This window comes from Cheilinus undulatus, linkage group 20 (genome assembly GCF_018320785.1).
Source record: "Cheilinus undulatus linkage group 20, ASM1832078v1, whole genome shotgun sequence".
NCBI lineage: Eukaryota > Metazoa > Chordata > Actinopteri > Labriformes > Labridae > Cheilinus > Cheilinus undulatus.
In genome coordinates, this window is record NC_054884.1 from 32,048,217 (window position 1) to 32,060,722 (window position 12,506).

The 12,506-nt window shown below is 40.1% G+C and overlaps 1 protein-coding gene across 6 annotated transcripts in view; it reads right to left on the reverse strand.

The window, feature by feature from the left end:
- tanc2b (tetratricopeptide repeat, ankyrin repeat and coiled-coil containing 2b) overlaps window positions 1-12,506 on the reverse strand; it is a 312,489-nt gene that overhangs the window by 66,671 nt on the left and 233,312 nt on the right. For all 6 annotated transcript variants that reach the window (XM_041815330.1, XM_041815329.1, XM_041815328.1 and 3 more), the window contains one exon: window positions 10,841-11,089. In XM_041815330.1, the coding sequence (XP_041671264.1) occupies window positions 10,841-11,089 (249 nt within the window). The remainder of the gene's footprint in view (window positions 1-10,840; window positions 11,090-12,506) is intronic.

Consider the following 12,506-nt stretch of genomic DNA (forward strand, 5'->3'; position numbering starts at 1 on the left):
AGAATAAACATGTTTATATGATGATTCCAGTATGGAGAATGACAATTACAACCATTTTATTTGTTATTGGGTTTTTTCCAATATGCCAGTCACCCCATCAGTTTGATATTATGTAATCCAGCCAACCAAAAAGTTGCCTTGTCTCTAGTGCCAAAGCTGTCTGATAAATATTCTAGTAGTATCTAGCAACTGGTGTTTTAGAAAAGAACTGATTTCAGGTAAATTTACCTGTGACAAAGGTTAAAAAGAAAACCATCCAAAGCTGGTAATGTCATGGTCTTGTTTTGTTAGTCTAGCTTGTGATTCCAAGTTTAATCTGCGTGTGTCTCCATGTTCCTTGTGTTTCCATATAATTATTCCCAGTTAAGTTTCAAGTCTCTGATTTATTGTTTATTCTTCTTCCCACTCGCTGTTCTTGCTGTCTTTACATTTTTTTTCTAGGTAAGTTTCCAGATTTACTTTCTGTTTTATTCTGCAGTCATTTTCTCTAGTTTTACTTCCTTGTGTTTCCTTATAATTATTCCCAATTTAGTTTCTGGTATTTCTGTGTTATTTTGTCCTTTTCCCACTATCTTTTCATGCTGTCTTTATTTTTTTCCCTGTTTTATTATTTGTTAAGTGTTGTCTTTAGTTTTACATCCTTGTGTTTCCTTACACTTATTCCCAGTTTATTTTCTCCTCTGTTCTGTTGTTTTGTCATTTCCCTACTCTATATCCTTGCTGTCTTTAAATTGTTTTCTTCATTAAGTCTCTAGTCCCAGAAAATTTTCTTGTGTTTTGTGTCGCTTTGTCCTTTTCCTACTCTGTGTTCACGCTGTCTTTCTAATTTGTTCTTGCTGAGTTTACAGAGTTTCAGTTTAATTTTTCTAACCTTGTCTCTAATTTAATGTCTGTGTGTTACCATATAATTAGTCCCCATTTAGTTTCTCTTCTGTTATGTTATTTTGATCTTTCCCCACTCTATGTTCTTGCTGTCTTTAAATGTTTTCTTCTCGTTGAGTTTCCAGAGTTTTTTGTTTTTTCATATAACTGTCTTTAGTTTTACTGCCTTGTGTTTCCTTGCATTCTGTCCCAGTATAGTTTCTAGTCTTTTCTGTGTTGTTTTGTCCTTTTTCCACTCTCTCTTCTTGCTGTCTTTATATATATATTTTTTAGTTGAGTTTCCAGAGTTTTCTTTCGTTTTGCAGTCCTGTCCTTGAGATAGAATCGCTGAAATGAAACAGGAACTATTGGAAGATAGAACGAGGGAAAACATGTAATAAACAGCACTACAGTTTGGATTGAAATCTCTTACTAGAGCTGTGAGCTCTGTATATGAGATATACCAGCAAGCCAGTATTAGTAAACTGCAGTCAGGAACAATCTTGTCATAGATGTAACCATTTATTTTATTTTGAAAATTAGCTTGGCAGTGAAGGTTATGCTAAACAGATGCTCCCTGGGTTAGCCAGGCAGCGTGCTTTGACTTTCCAGGGAGTGCACTGCCAGAAATCCTCATATAGACGGATACATTTATGACAATGAACGCCAGATAAAATAAAATTTTGTTCAGCAGCAACCAAAGTGAATATAAGGCTGTAATAAAGCCTTCACTGCCAGCAACAGTGTGGTGTAATTAGCATTGATGAAGCAGGGATCAATGGGAAGGACGTCATATTTAAATGAGCTGTGATTGGCTGAGGGAGCTTGGAGACAATAATTAAATCCACAGCGAGTGAGTTGATTGCAGCAGAGCGTATGACGTCTATGTCCTTTTGAATAAATGATTAGCTGCATTTTTATCCCTTCAGGACATCGATCCTGGTCAGATGCTCTCTGACACAACCAGCCTCCACTTCAAGCCACTGAAGTAAAGGTTAAAGCCTACAGCCATGCTGACATAATACTCTACTGCCTGAATGTAAACAAGCAAAAGATGGCTTCTTTGTATTTGGGTTAACTTTGTTAGATGTCTTTTTCTTGGGCTCCTATGCTCTGGTTTTCATTTTTGCTGTTGTGTTCTTATGCTTTCACCAGTGTTCGCCAATGCAAATCTGTCAAAGCACTTATAAACCCCTGTTTTAAAAACAAAGTTATTGTTGATATCATAATTTTTAGCCGCTGGCAGCTACATGATATTTTATCACAAAATTCTAGACTGCATTTCTAATATTAATGTTCTGAAAATAACAATAAAGAAAAGCAGTCAATGGTAGGATTCCTATGTAATGTAATTCAGTCCACACATGAAGAATAGCAACCACATGGCATCTCTGAAGGCCGCTGACTGCATGTGAATTTATGAAGATGAATAGAGAATTTGGGTTCAGACACAATATTGTTAATTTGGAGCCAAATGTGGGGCAGTGGTATTGAAATCATATCCTTTCTGCTCATTACACATATCGATAAATACTCAAGTCTAGCCTCCTTATTGTATTATGTGTTCTGAAAAAAAAAAAAAAACACAAATAAAATAAATATCTATGTTGTTTCTGACCCAACTTCTTGATTTTGCATGTTGAGTGCAATGCTATCCTAACAAACAGTTATCAAAGGCACAAAATAAGATCCCGTTTATAATATGTCAGATTTAACCAATGGGAAGATTTCTCTGACACTATACCTGAAATATATTTACCGTCCTGGGATCCTGAGAAAAACTCAAAGATTTGGGGAAAGCTGTGACTGCTAATTGGTGCCACCTCTCACTGATATCCTTGGCTTCTTTCTCCAAAAAGTAAAGCGTAAAGGAAAGTAATCCCTCCGTGTGCCGGGCCTGTGAGAACATTCTTTCTCACCGTTATAAAAATCAGCAGCACCTCAACCTTGATCCTTTCCTTTCATTGGTTCAAAGCGAGCGCTTTCTGTGCTACTGGAGTAAAGCTCAGTGAAGTAGTGAACACGTGCATGACTCTCTGTGTCTATGTGTTGCTTACTGCCTGAGTCACCCCGGCCCTAGACCCAAAAATGAGGCACATGGGTTTCCCAAAATGGAGGGAAAATGGCAGCTGAGAATGCTGGAGGCTCGGCCCTGATGGGAAAGGGGGTGCTGGTCATCAAACCGGGCTAAAAGTGGAGACAGAGGAGGCATTAATAAGCCACTCAACCGAGGAAGAATGACTCAGGGCTGGAGGGCTGGAAGGGCTCACTTTTTCTCTCTTTTAACTGTGTTTGAATGTGAGGACTCAAATCTGTGTGCTCATCATCTCTATCTGCAATGCAGCAGGCTGCTGGGGATCACATTCACAGCTCCTGAGCCAATGCGCTGAGGCTGCACACAGAAATAAAAAGAAGAAAGGAAAACCAGTATGAAAGAAAAGGAAAGTGGGAACAGGTCTGACTGTGCAGCTGAGAGCTCAGCTGCTACGGGCAGCCACATCACACACTTCCTGTTTCAAAGAGTGACTGACGGCATTAACGCATGCGTGCACACACGTGTACAAACACCCGTGGAGACCAGCTGGGCCGCCGTCCAGAGCCACTCGCGGTATCAGCCTGCGAGTTGACTCGTCATCTCAGATATGAGGTGGCTGCCGGAGCTCTGAACGCCTCTCCTCTCATCTCCCCTGGAGATGACTCAAGGTGATAAATAATGGAGGTCCTGGTATTTAAACAATAATATTTCCGGGTATTACACTGAGTGTGTAAACTGAGGTGGGATCAGGGACAAAAGGGAAATCAGGGAAAAAAATGGAAATCAATGACTTGTCCGCCCTCCAAATTGAAAAATGTTATCTCGGGTGAGCTGTTATCTTCATTTAGAGAATTTAGAGACTATAGAGTCACTCACTGAGTCTTTAATACCCCTTTAGTCTCTCTATGAGCTGGGTTTGCACAATCCCCCTGGCAGTTATATAAGCTGCTGCATTTAAAAGCCTCCAACATGGCAATTTTAAAGGGTCAGTCCACCAACATTAGATAAAGAGACTGTCTCTCCTGTTACAATTTCCCAAGCCCTAAGGGGTCTTATGAGACATTCAACCCCAACAGTCTTGTAAAGTGGGACTAGGGCTGTACCTATGTGACAGTTAATGTAATCAGGTTTGCTGAGTGTGGCTAGCATTAGCAGTGCTGGCATCACTAGCCGTCAGTCCTCCCTGCAGGTTAATGTCCACATGCCTGAGCAGAAGGTGCGGACATGTAACTCCAGCCAGTATGCTCTGTGCTTTTTTATTTCCAGGTGGTAGAGTGAGAAGCCCCTGCAACAGCAGAACAGACAGCAGGACCGTCAGCACCTTCTTTCTCCTCTGCTCTCCTCCCTTTACATTAACAGCAAAACCTACAGTCACCGATACGCCAAGATCCTCAAATTTGCGACCCTCTTTGGAGTCTCCCCCATTCCAGCCCCCATTTGTAGGCGAGGGGTGGACCATCTGGTAATCGGTGCAGACAAAACAACCTGGAGCTCAATGCTCTAAAGACAGTGGAGATGGTTGTAGATTTCAGGAATTACACTGCTAAAAGTGTAACTGCTAATTACACTGCTGCCACAAACTATTTTAGGGGTTTGCCATACTAAACCATACTTGATCAAACTGGACCATCCTGGGGGATATGCAGCTATAGCTCCTCATTTGCTGTTGCACACAAATAATTCAGTTTTTTAAAACAATAATGTATCAGTCTTGTTAACTGAACATTGGTATTAGATACCAGATCAACAATATCAAACTCAAAGTGAATGTTCAAGAACTTAAAGAAGAAAAAGTCAATGTCCATTTTGTTTGCAGGCAGCTGACAGTAGCTTTGGGTTGTTATGGATGGGTCAAGGTGTATATGATTTATGATTGAGGCTAAGATAAGTTTAGACAGTAAGGGTATAAAGCTACGATACAATACTAATCAGGACAGTGTAACACAAAACAATATGGTACGGAACCATACCATAGCCTTCACATTGAATGCATAACAATAATCCCATGATGTATGGCATGACAATTTTGCAAGACAATCAAAATCATAATCACGATATCTAACTGGTGGCTGAAGATTGCAAAACACCATTTAAAGTAGTCCTTCTAAACTGGTTTAACATCAGGACCCGCCCCTTAAAGACAAACCCAGCCCTAAATTTCTGACATTTTTCAGTGATAATCAAATATTTTCAATGAAAACGAGGTAGTTTAGATCTGAAATGGAACATAAGATATAATGGAACAAAGAGACAGAGACATTTCCATCCAAATGAAAGCATATTAAAGACTTTTCTGGAACATCAGCAACTTAATGAATATGGAGTTGCAACTGACTTTTGGATATCGACCCACCAGAGAGAACTTTAAAGCAGTGATCATCATCTGGAGGCTCAGGGACCACATCAGGCCGCCCACGGCTTTCTATCTGGCCCCCAGAGAATCATTAAATTCAGGAAATATGAAAATAAAAAAATATTGCATGCTATTGTTTAACCTTTTTTTTCTTGAAGTTTAAATAAAACCTTCGACCTAGCAACTGTAATTGCTATATTTCTGTATTTCAAACGCATACTCATCATTCCTATCTAAATAAAAGCTGCTGTTTTCTGGATCAATATTTCAAATTAAGCTTTTGAGAGTGCAATTTCCCTCTCTAAGGAATCTAGACAAAAGATCTGTATCCTGCATATGTTTTTGGCCATTCAAGACAGCAGTTTAGCATCAAACTCCAGAAATATGTAGCTTCAAATGCTTCAATCGCCCCCTTGTGGCTGACTGCAGTATAGGTGATAGGGACTGATCTCACTGTTAAGGGCTTAGAGCTTCATTTATTTTGGAAGGAAAGGAGCAATAATTTTTACAAGAATATGTTAATGAGACCAAAATCTGTCATCTGTGGTTAATTGTATATCTGTCGTTAATTGTATTTCTTGACGTTGTGTTGTTCTAGTTTTTTTTTTAAATTTTGTTCCTGTTTTCTACTTAGCTTTTGTTTTGTGTGTGTGTGTATGTGTGTGTGTGTGTGTGTGTATGTGTGTGTGTCTTGACGTCCTTTTTTCTGTCTTGATTGTTTTTGTCTTTTGTTTTTTGTTTTATTTTTTTCTCTTTCTTTAGTTAAAAGTTTTTCTGTTATATTGGGGAGCCCTCTTCTTCAAGCCCCTAGAGGTTTTTTGGGGGGATTTTCCCAGCATGCCTTTTAAATTTAATTGCTTATTGGTAATGTCCATCCATTTTTGTTATTGTTGTTATGCTTTGATGTATTTTAAAATGTGCAAAATAAATCAAATCAATCAAAATCAAAAAAATATTAAAATATTCATGTATTTCTTCACTGCAGTTTGGTGTTTGTTTCACCTCTTACCTTTTATTTTTGGCTGACTGCTGAGGTCAGTCCTACACATGGGTGTGTATGTGACTGCCTGATTGACTGACTGAGTGACTGACTACTTTCAGAGCCGTACATAGCTGCATCATACACTGAGGAGAAAATAAGGCAGTGGCTATGGGCGGGGTTTACTTGTACTAGCCAACTGCCTCCAGTGTGGTGATTAGCTCAAATGTAACTACAACATAGCAACCGTTTTATCAGAACTGGACCACATTTCTGTATGAAATAAAGAGTAAAACAACACTAAAAGCTTTTTCATGGTGTGAAAGATGTTTTAGCTCTTCTGACGACCTGCTTTGGCATGACTTTGTGAGAGGTACAGGGTGGTGAGCTGTAATGCGAGTGGTTGTATACAGTGGCTGCTAGTGGAGTGCTTAGCTCGGATGAAGGTACAACCGCGTTTTTGTCAGAACTTGATGTTTCTTTATCAAAACAAGAAAAAAGAGCCAAACTGAAAGCTTTTCATGACAGACAAGAGGTTTCCACTGTGCATAGGTCTGTGATCGTGGGGTCTACTGGTGTATCCAGTGGCTGCAGCCGTGGTAGCTTTTAGCTCAGATGTAGCTGTAGGAAAGCAGCAGTTTAATCAGAACTGGACCATATTTTATTTTCCTGAAAGCTTGTCTTGGCAGAGAAGATCGGCCAAGGCATCATTTTATTCAATGAAGAGCTTCGCCATTCACAACCACAGCAGCAGAAGCCTTTTTGCTCAGAGAAGTGCATGCATAGAACCTTATTTTGTCTTGTCGCTCTGATTGGCTTGTCAAGAATGTGACAAGACAGAATGTTCCTCCAATTACCTTTCAAGAATTTTTTAAAAAAGTCCTGCCCTTCCCAAACTCTTTCTATGAGAGCTTTCCCAGATGAATGTGAAATAAAGCCATGCAGTAGATATATGAAACAGTCTATCTGACGTCCCAGGGTAGCTCTGTCTTCTTCAACACTAACCATTCTTTCCTTAAACATGTCTCTTTTGGGATGCCAAAATTTAGGAACGTTTTATTATTTATTCTTAATATTATTGTAAGGTTATAATTAATGAGCTTTTTCCTAAGCATGTCCTTCTTGATCGAGCACAAACTTGGAACCATTTTTACCCCTGATGGGCATTAAAAACTCATTTTTAAATTCAACTCTGCTACCCTCAAGTGAGAAGTATTAGCACCATGAAGGGAGGGAGAAAATTAAATACTGGGTCTTGGTTACTCCTTCGCTCCATATCCATCTTAAGCTCTACCAACGCAGTGCCTTCATTAGGTAATAAAGTACCCCCTCCCCTCAATCTCCACCCTTCCTCCCCAGTCGCCTTCTGCTCTCGCTCCATATCTCTCTCTCTCTCTCTCTCTCCCCACTTCAAAGCGAGCCTCTCTGTCACTCTGGGGGATAGAAACGGTTAATGCCTGGGGCTTTGATGTTCCACTGCTGTGTGAGCCTAGCCAATCCTCAGCCTGTGTTTGCCTCCCCGTCCCTACATCGTCTAATAATTCTTTGTGGAGAGAGAGAGAGAGATTATGAAACTCCCTTTCACTCCTCTTCCACATGTATGCATCTCCTGCTTCTGACAAACACAAATACCTTCAGATACGCCATCTCTTCCCCTCCCTCACTTTCTCTTTACTTTACTTCTTGCATCATCTGCAGCTTAAAGTGTATCTCTAAAGCTGTCTCCAGTCTCCTTTGAAGGTGGGGCGGGGATGAGAATCGAGGGTGAATCTCTAAACCCGGCAGAGTCGCAGCGCTGCCAGACAGTGGTGTCAAACAGCAGAACATGACCAGCATGAAGAGAAGGTCAGAGCTGCAGCGACGAGCCTTGTCAGGCACATTACAGTGTTTAGTGTTATATATGTCGGTGTCTAAAGTACGTGCATGCATACTTTATTCCAGTGGGAGTAAGAGAAGTGCATAATAGAGCTCTCTGTCTGTAGCAGCCTCTCTCTGATGATGAGAACAATAACACAATCAGGCCCATTAGGACTGCCTCAGTGTTATGAAACTGACATTTCTCCTGATATATTTACTGCTACTTTTGGGAGCCTTTTGTCTTTCTCAGTCGACAATAAGAAATGCACATCAATGAGACCTCTGTCAGCAGCACAAATGCCAGCTTTCTCCTATGTGATATCCTTCCAGCCGCAGTCTGTTTTTCCTCCCCAGACTGTATTATTCTGCTCTGCGGTTTCAATCCGCACCACAGAGCTGTGAGAGTTTAACAAAATACCACTGCGGATTTGCAGCTTCCCCAAATTTCAACATAACCCCATGAAATTTCAAAGCAAGACTCGTTTCCTCCCATGATTTCTGAAAAAAAATGTTGGAAAATGACGACAAATTGAATCGCATCAAACCACAACCGGGCTTTTCCCGAGAGCAGGGCTCACATTTTAGGAAGTTAAGGCTGATTTATACCAGATTTGTGGGAGAAATTTAGTGTTTGTTCACAGAGAATCTGGTAATATGAGCAGTTAACTGACTGAATCTCCATAAACACATGAATGCAGAATCTGTAGAGACAGAACAGGATTCTGGCATGGGATGTTTTCTCCTGTTTATAGTCTGATTATTACTGATGATGGCATTTTAACAACCCTGCTTGTACCCCGCCTGTAAAACAAGCAAAGGGGCCGAGCTCAAAGTGTTTATGATCAAATGATGATTTGGCTCTTTTCTATGCCTATAGGTTCTTGCCAGTCATGTGATTCTGATGATGCATTGAGGGTCAGGAAGTGGGGGGCTTCTATCATTAGGAATGAACGGGAACGGAGGAAAGTTAGTATTTTAAAGCTCTAAATGGACATGTGTGCTGCAATTATCATCAGAATTTTGAAATACACTGAGTATGATCCCTGCAGTTAACAAAAAAGTGATTTTTTACCACAGTTTAACCAATTTATCTGGCATGGAGGTGATCAATATCACAGTCAGGGGTCTTGTACTGAGCTAAAAGACTAGCTTAACCCCTTTAACATATAAAGAATTCCTCATTTTGTCACAAATATACCTTTAATTGGAACACTGATATATTATCAATTAAATTAACTTTGCGGGGTAAGTGACCATGCAAGCCTGTGGCTTTTATATGAGCTATAGTAGCTAGGTCCCATTTAAGTGCCAGTTTCCTTTTCTCCATCCCTTGTCATAATTTAATCCACATTTAAAAGCCAAACTATTACAAAATGAAGAGCCATTTAGAAGCTAAACAACCAGCTCTCTCCTTCATCTTAAAAAAAGACAGATTTCCCGTCACAACGAGAGAGGCTGGACAGACATCAGCTGGAGAACTTTAATCTGCTGAACTGTGACACATTGTACTGAACCAAACTGGAATACTTAGTGAAAAAAGACCATAAACAAGCAGGACAAGACACCGCTTGTTCAGACTTTAGACCAGTGGTTCTAAACTGGTGGGCCAGGACCCAAAAGTGGGTTGCGAGGCCCTGTCCATTTGGTTGAGAGTGTGTGCCAGGAAAAAAAAAATAGCGAGAAAGTTTATACACAGGGGCCCTCAGTGGGTATACAGTGAATTATTACAAATATTAATGTGTTTTCCTAAGATTATGAATAAATTTCAGAACTTGTCTCAAAACCTCTACTAATGTATCTCATTTTCAAAACTGGCTTTTCCAAATAAGGAGAGTATTCCTCAAGAAATTACCACTGTCTCAAGAAAATGGAATTTGTTTGGCCTTTTGTTTGGTTATATTTTGTTCCATCTGGACTCTAAGCTACAGCATTTATTCTTTTAAATGTATTCAAATGGCATTGCGTGCTTTCTTAAATTTTGGGTCATACTTTTTCTTAAGGAGGTGGTGGTGGATCCTGATGCCTGACCAGTCAAGAACCACTGCCTTAGAGGAAGGCTTTTTAAAAATCCTGCCTACTGTTGTTTCACCATGTTTTTAAAACTTTTGAATTTTTTGCCTGGATATTTTACTATTTTCAGGACACAAAAGTAACTTAAGAATGAAAAATGTTTTTATTTTGACACTTTGACCGCTTGGCATAGTTGTAAACAGATCAAAATATGGCCTTTTGGCATTTCTTTATGCAGAAATCACTACTTGCCCCCCAACAGGAGTTCTCTGCTGCTGGATGACGTCATCTGACACTTGAGAGTATGGACTTTTTGTCCCAAGTACTCATACCCATCCCTACGTGATAGGTCAGTTTTACTCAGACTATAATATAGTGCAATCTAAAAGCACAACACATCCCATACCAAATTCAAGCTCATAGATTCTATGTTTTTTTTAAAATGTGTGTTAAAAAAAACTGATATAATATTTAGTATTTCCCTTTACTTTTTCAAACAGTTTCATCGTTAGATTTATGTGAATAGAATAGATGGTAAAGGACTCAAAGGGAGGGTTTGTCTTGGAAGAAAACATGCAAGGAAAGAATGTTTAGAGGAGTGAAAAGAGGTACAAAGTCAAAGACAAGGAAAATATGACACGTTTTTTTTCTGGAGAAACCCCTACTTTGTAAACTTCATGCACATTCCCTTATTTCAGGTGTTTATTCATGAACAGGAGAGGTAGGGTAGGATAAAGGGACTCACCGGCCACAGAGTTAGGGCGGGGCATGAGGTACAGAGGGATGGAGTGGGCAGAGTGGGAGGACATGCTCTCCAGGTTGCGTTCAGGGATTTTGTTGAGGCTGTAGGTGGAGGCGGTCATATTTTCATCCACCCTGTACAGGAACGAGTCCATGCCTGATTTCTGTGACTGCCACAGTTTGAGATTTCCCCGGGATCCCTCGCCGTATTTCCCACCTCGCTCCATGTTCTCTGAATAGCTGGTCAGTGTGGCTGTGGAAGAACAAAACGTCACCTTCAGTGTTACATTTAAGTTACAATCTGTGTCATACTCTCAGGTCGTTCACACACTAGGCTTAGCAGGAGTTTTTTTTCAAACCTTCCTTCACCTTTTCCAGCTGGTCAGCTCTCATACAGCTCTTCTGAATCGATCTGTGATACCTAGATGAAACGCTTTTCCCACTAAGCTGCAGGTGTTCAAAAGAGTTGCCAGGAAACCGTGGCGGCACAAATTTTGACTCACGCAAAACGCCTCACAACACTGAGCTTTTCATCTCTCCTGTTTTCTGGAACAACGCAGGAATGACACAGTTGATGTCAACGTGGCATCTTCACCTGAATCATCTTCTAGTGGGAGTACAGGCTGCCTCTGACTGCAGCATACACAATGTTCAGGTGGAGGTTATAGGAACACACTTTGGTTATGTAATTTCAGTTACAGTGAGGAATGAAGTTACAACCTCATGTGCTTCTTACTACTATCAAAAGTTTTTACTGTCAGGGATCCAATATGATAGAGTTATCAGTCTGAGCAGGATGGGTCCAAATCAGCTTATGTTTTTATAAGTTTTTATTTTCTTATCATCATCTACTTTTAACAAAAAAGACATCCTCATATTATGTTTCAATAAAGAAATACTGTAAGGGTGGACAAAAAACCTCCACTGTTCTTAAATCCCGTCAGTGATCCACAGCTTTCCACTATGTGACATGTCCTTTCAGTGGGATTGACCTGTGACAGCAGATTATCCGAGTCAGTCCAAGTAAAGTGTGCTGCTGCTGTAAGGACTGATGCTGCTTTTTTAAAAAAATTTCTAGGGTTGTAGTCAACCAAAGAAAACTTGGTCAACCAAAATCGCACCCAGGCACCAATTAATCGATTGGTTGTTCAGGTAAAAAAAAAAAAAAAAAAAAAAAAAAAAAAATCATTAAAAAAAATTAACTCGTTGGGGACTAATTCAATCCATCCAGACTCCTTACTGCACCTGCTTGGTACTCTAAATGATCCCTAAACGAACGTAACCAGCCTTTTGAAGCATTAATATATCTTTTCGGCTCATCATGTTTTACTATATAAAATAATTATTGTGAGACGATCAGCGAGCACCTGCCTTTGATCTCCGTGATCCCGGCGCGCTAACTCTTCAAACTCATACAGCCTACAAAATAACCTCAGATCATCGTTTTCCACCCATTTATAATGGTAAATATTAAGAAGATCACTTGATCCAGCCCACGCTGTCATTTATGAGCATAAAGTAGACGGCATGCAGCGTTTATTTACGTAGGTGAGAGGAAAAAAGTTCGCTTGTCGGGACTTAAGACCAGCAGACATCGCCTTTTGTCACCTCTCCTTTCTGTGTGGCTGTAAGAGAAGCTGACACTAACGTGAACACTTTAAAGGGGATTA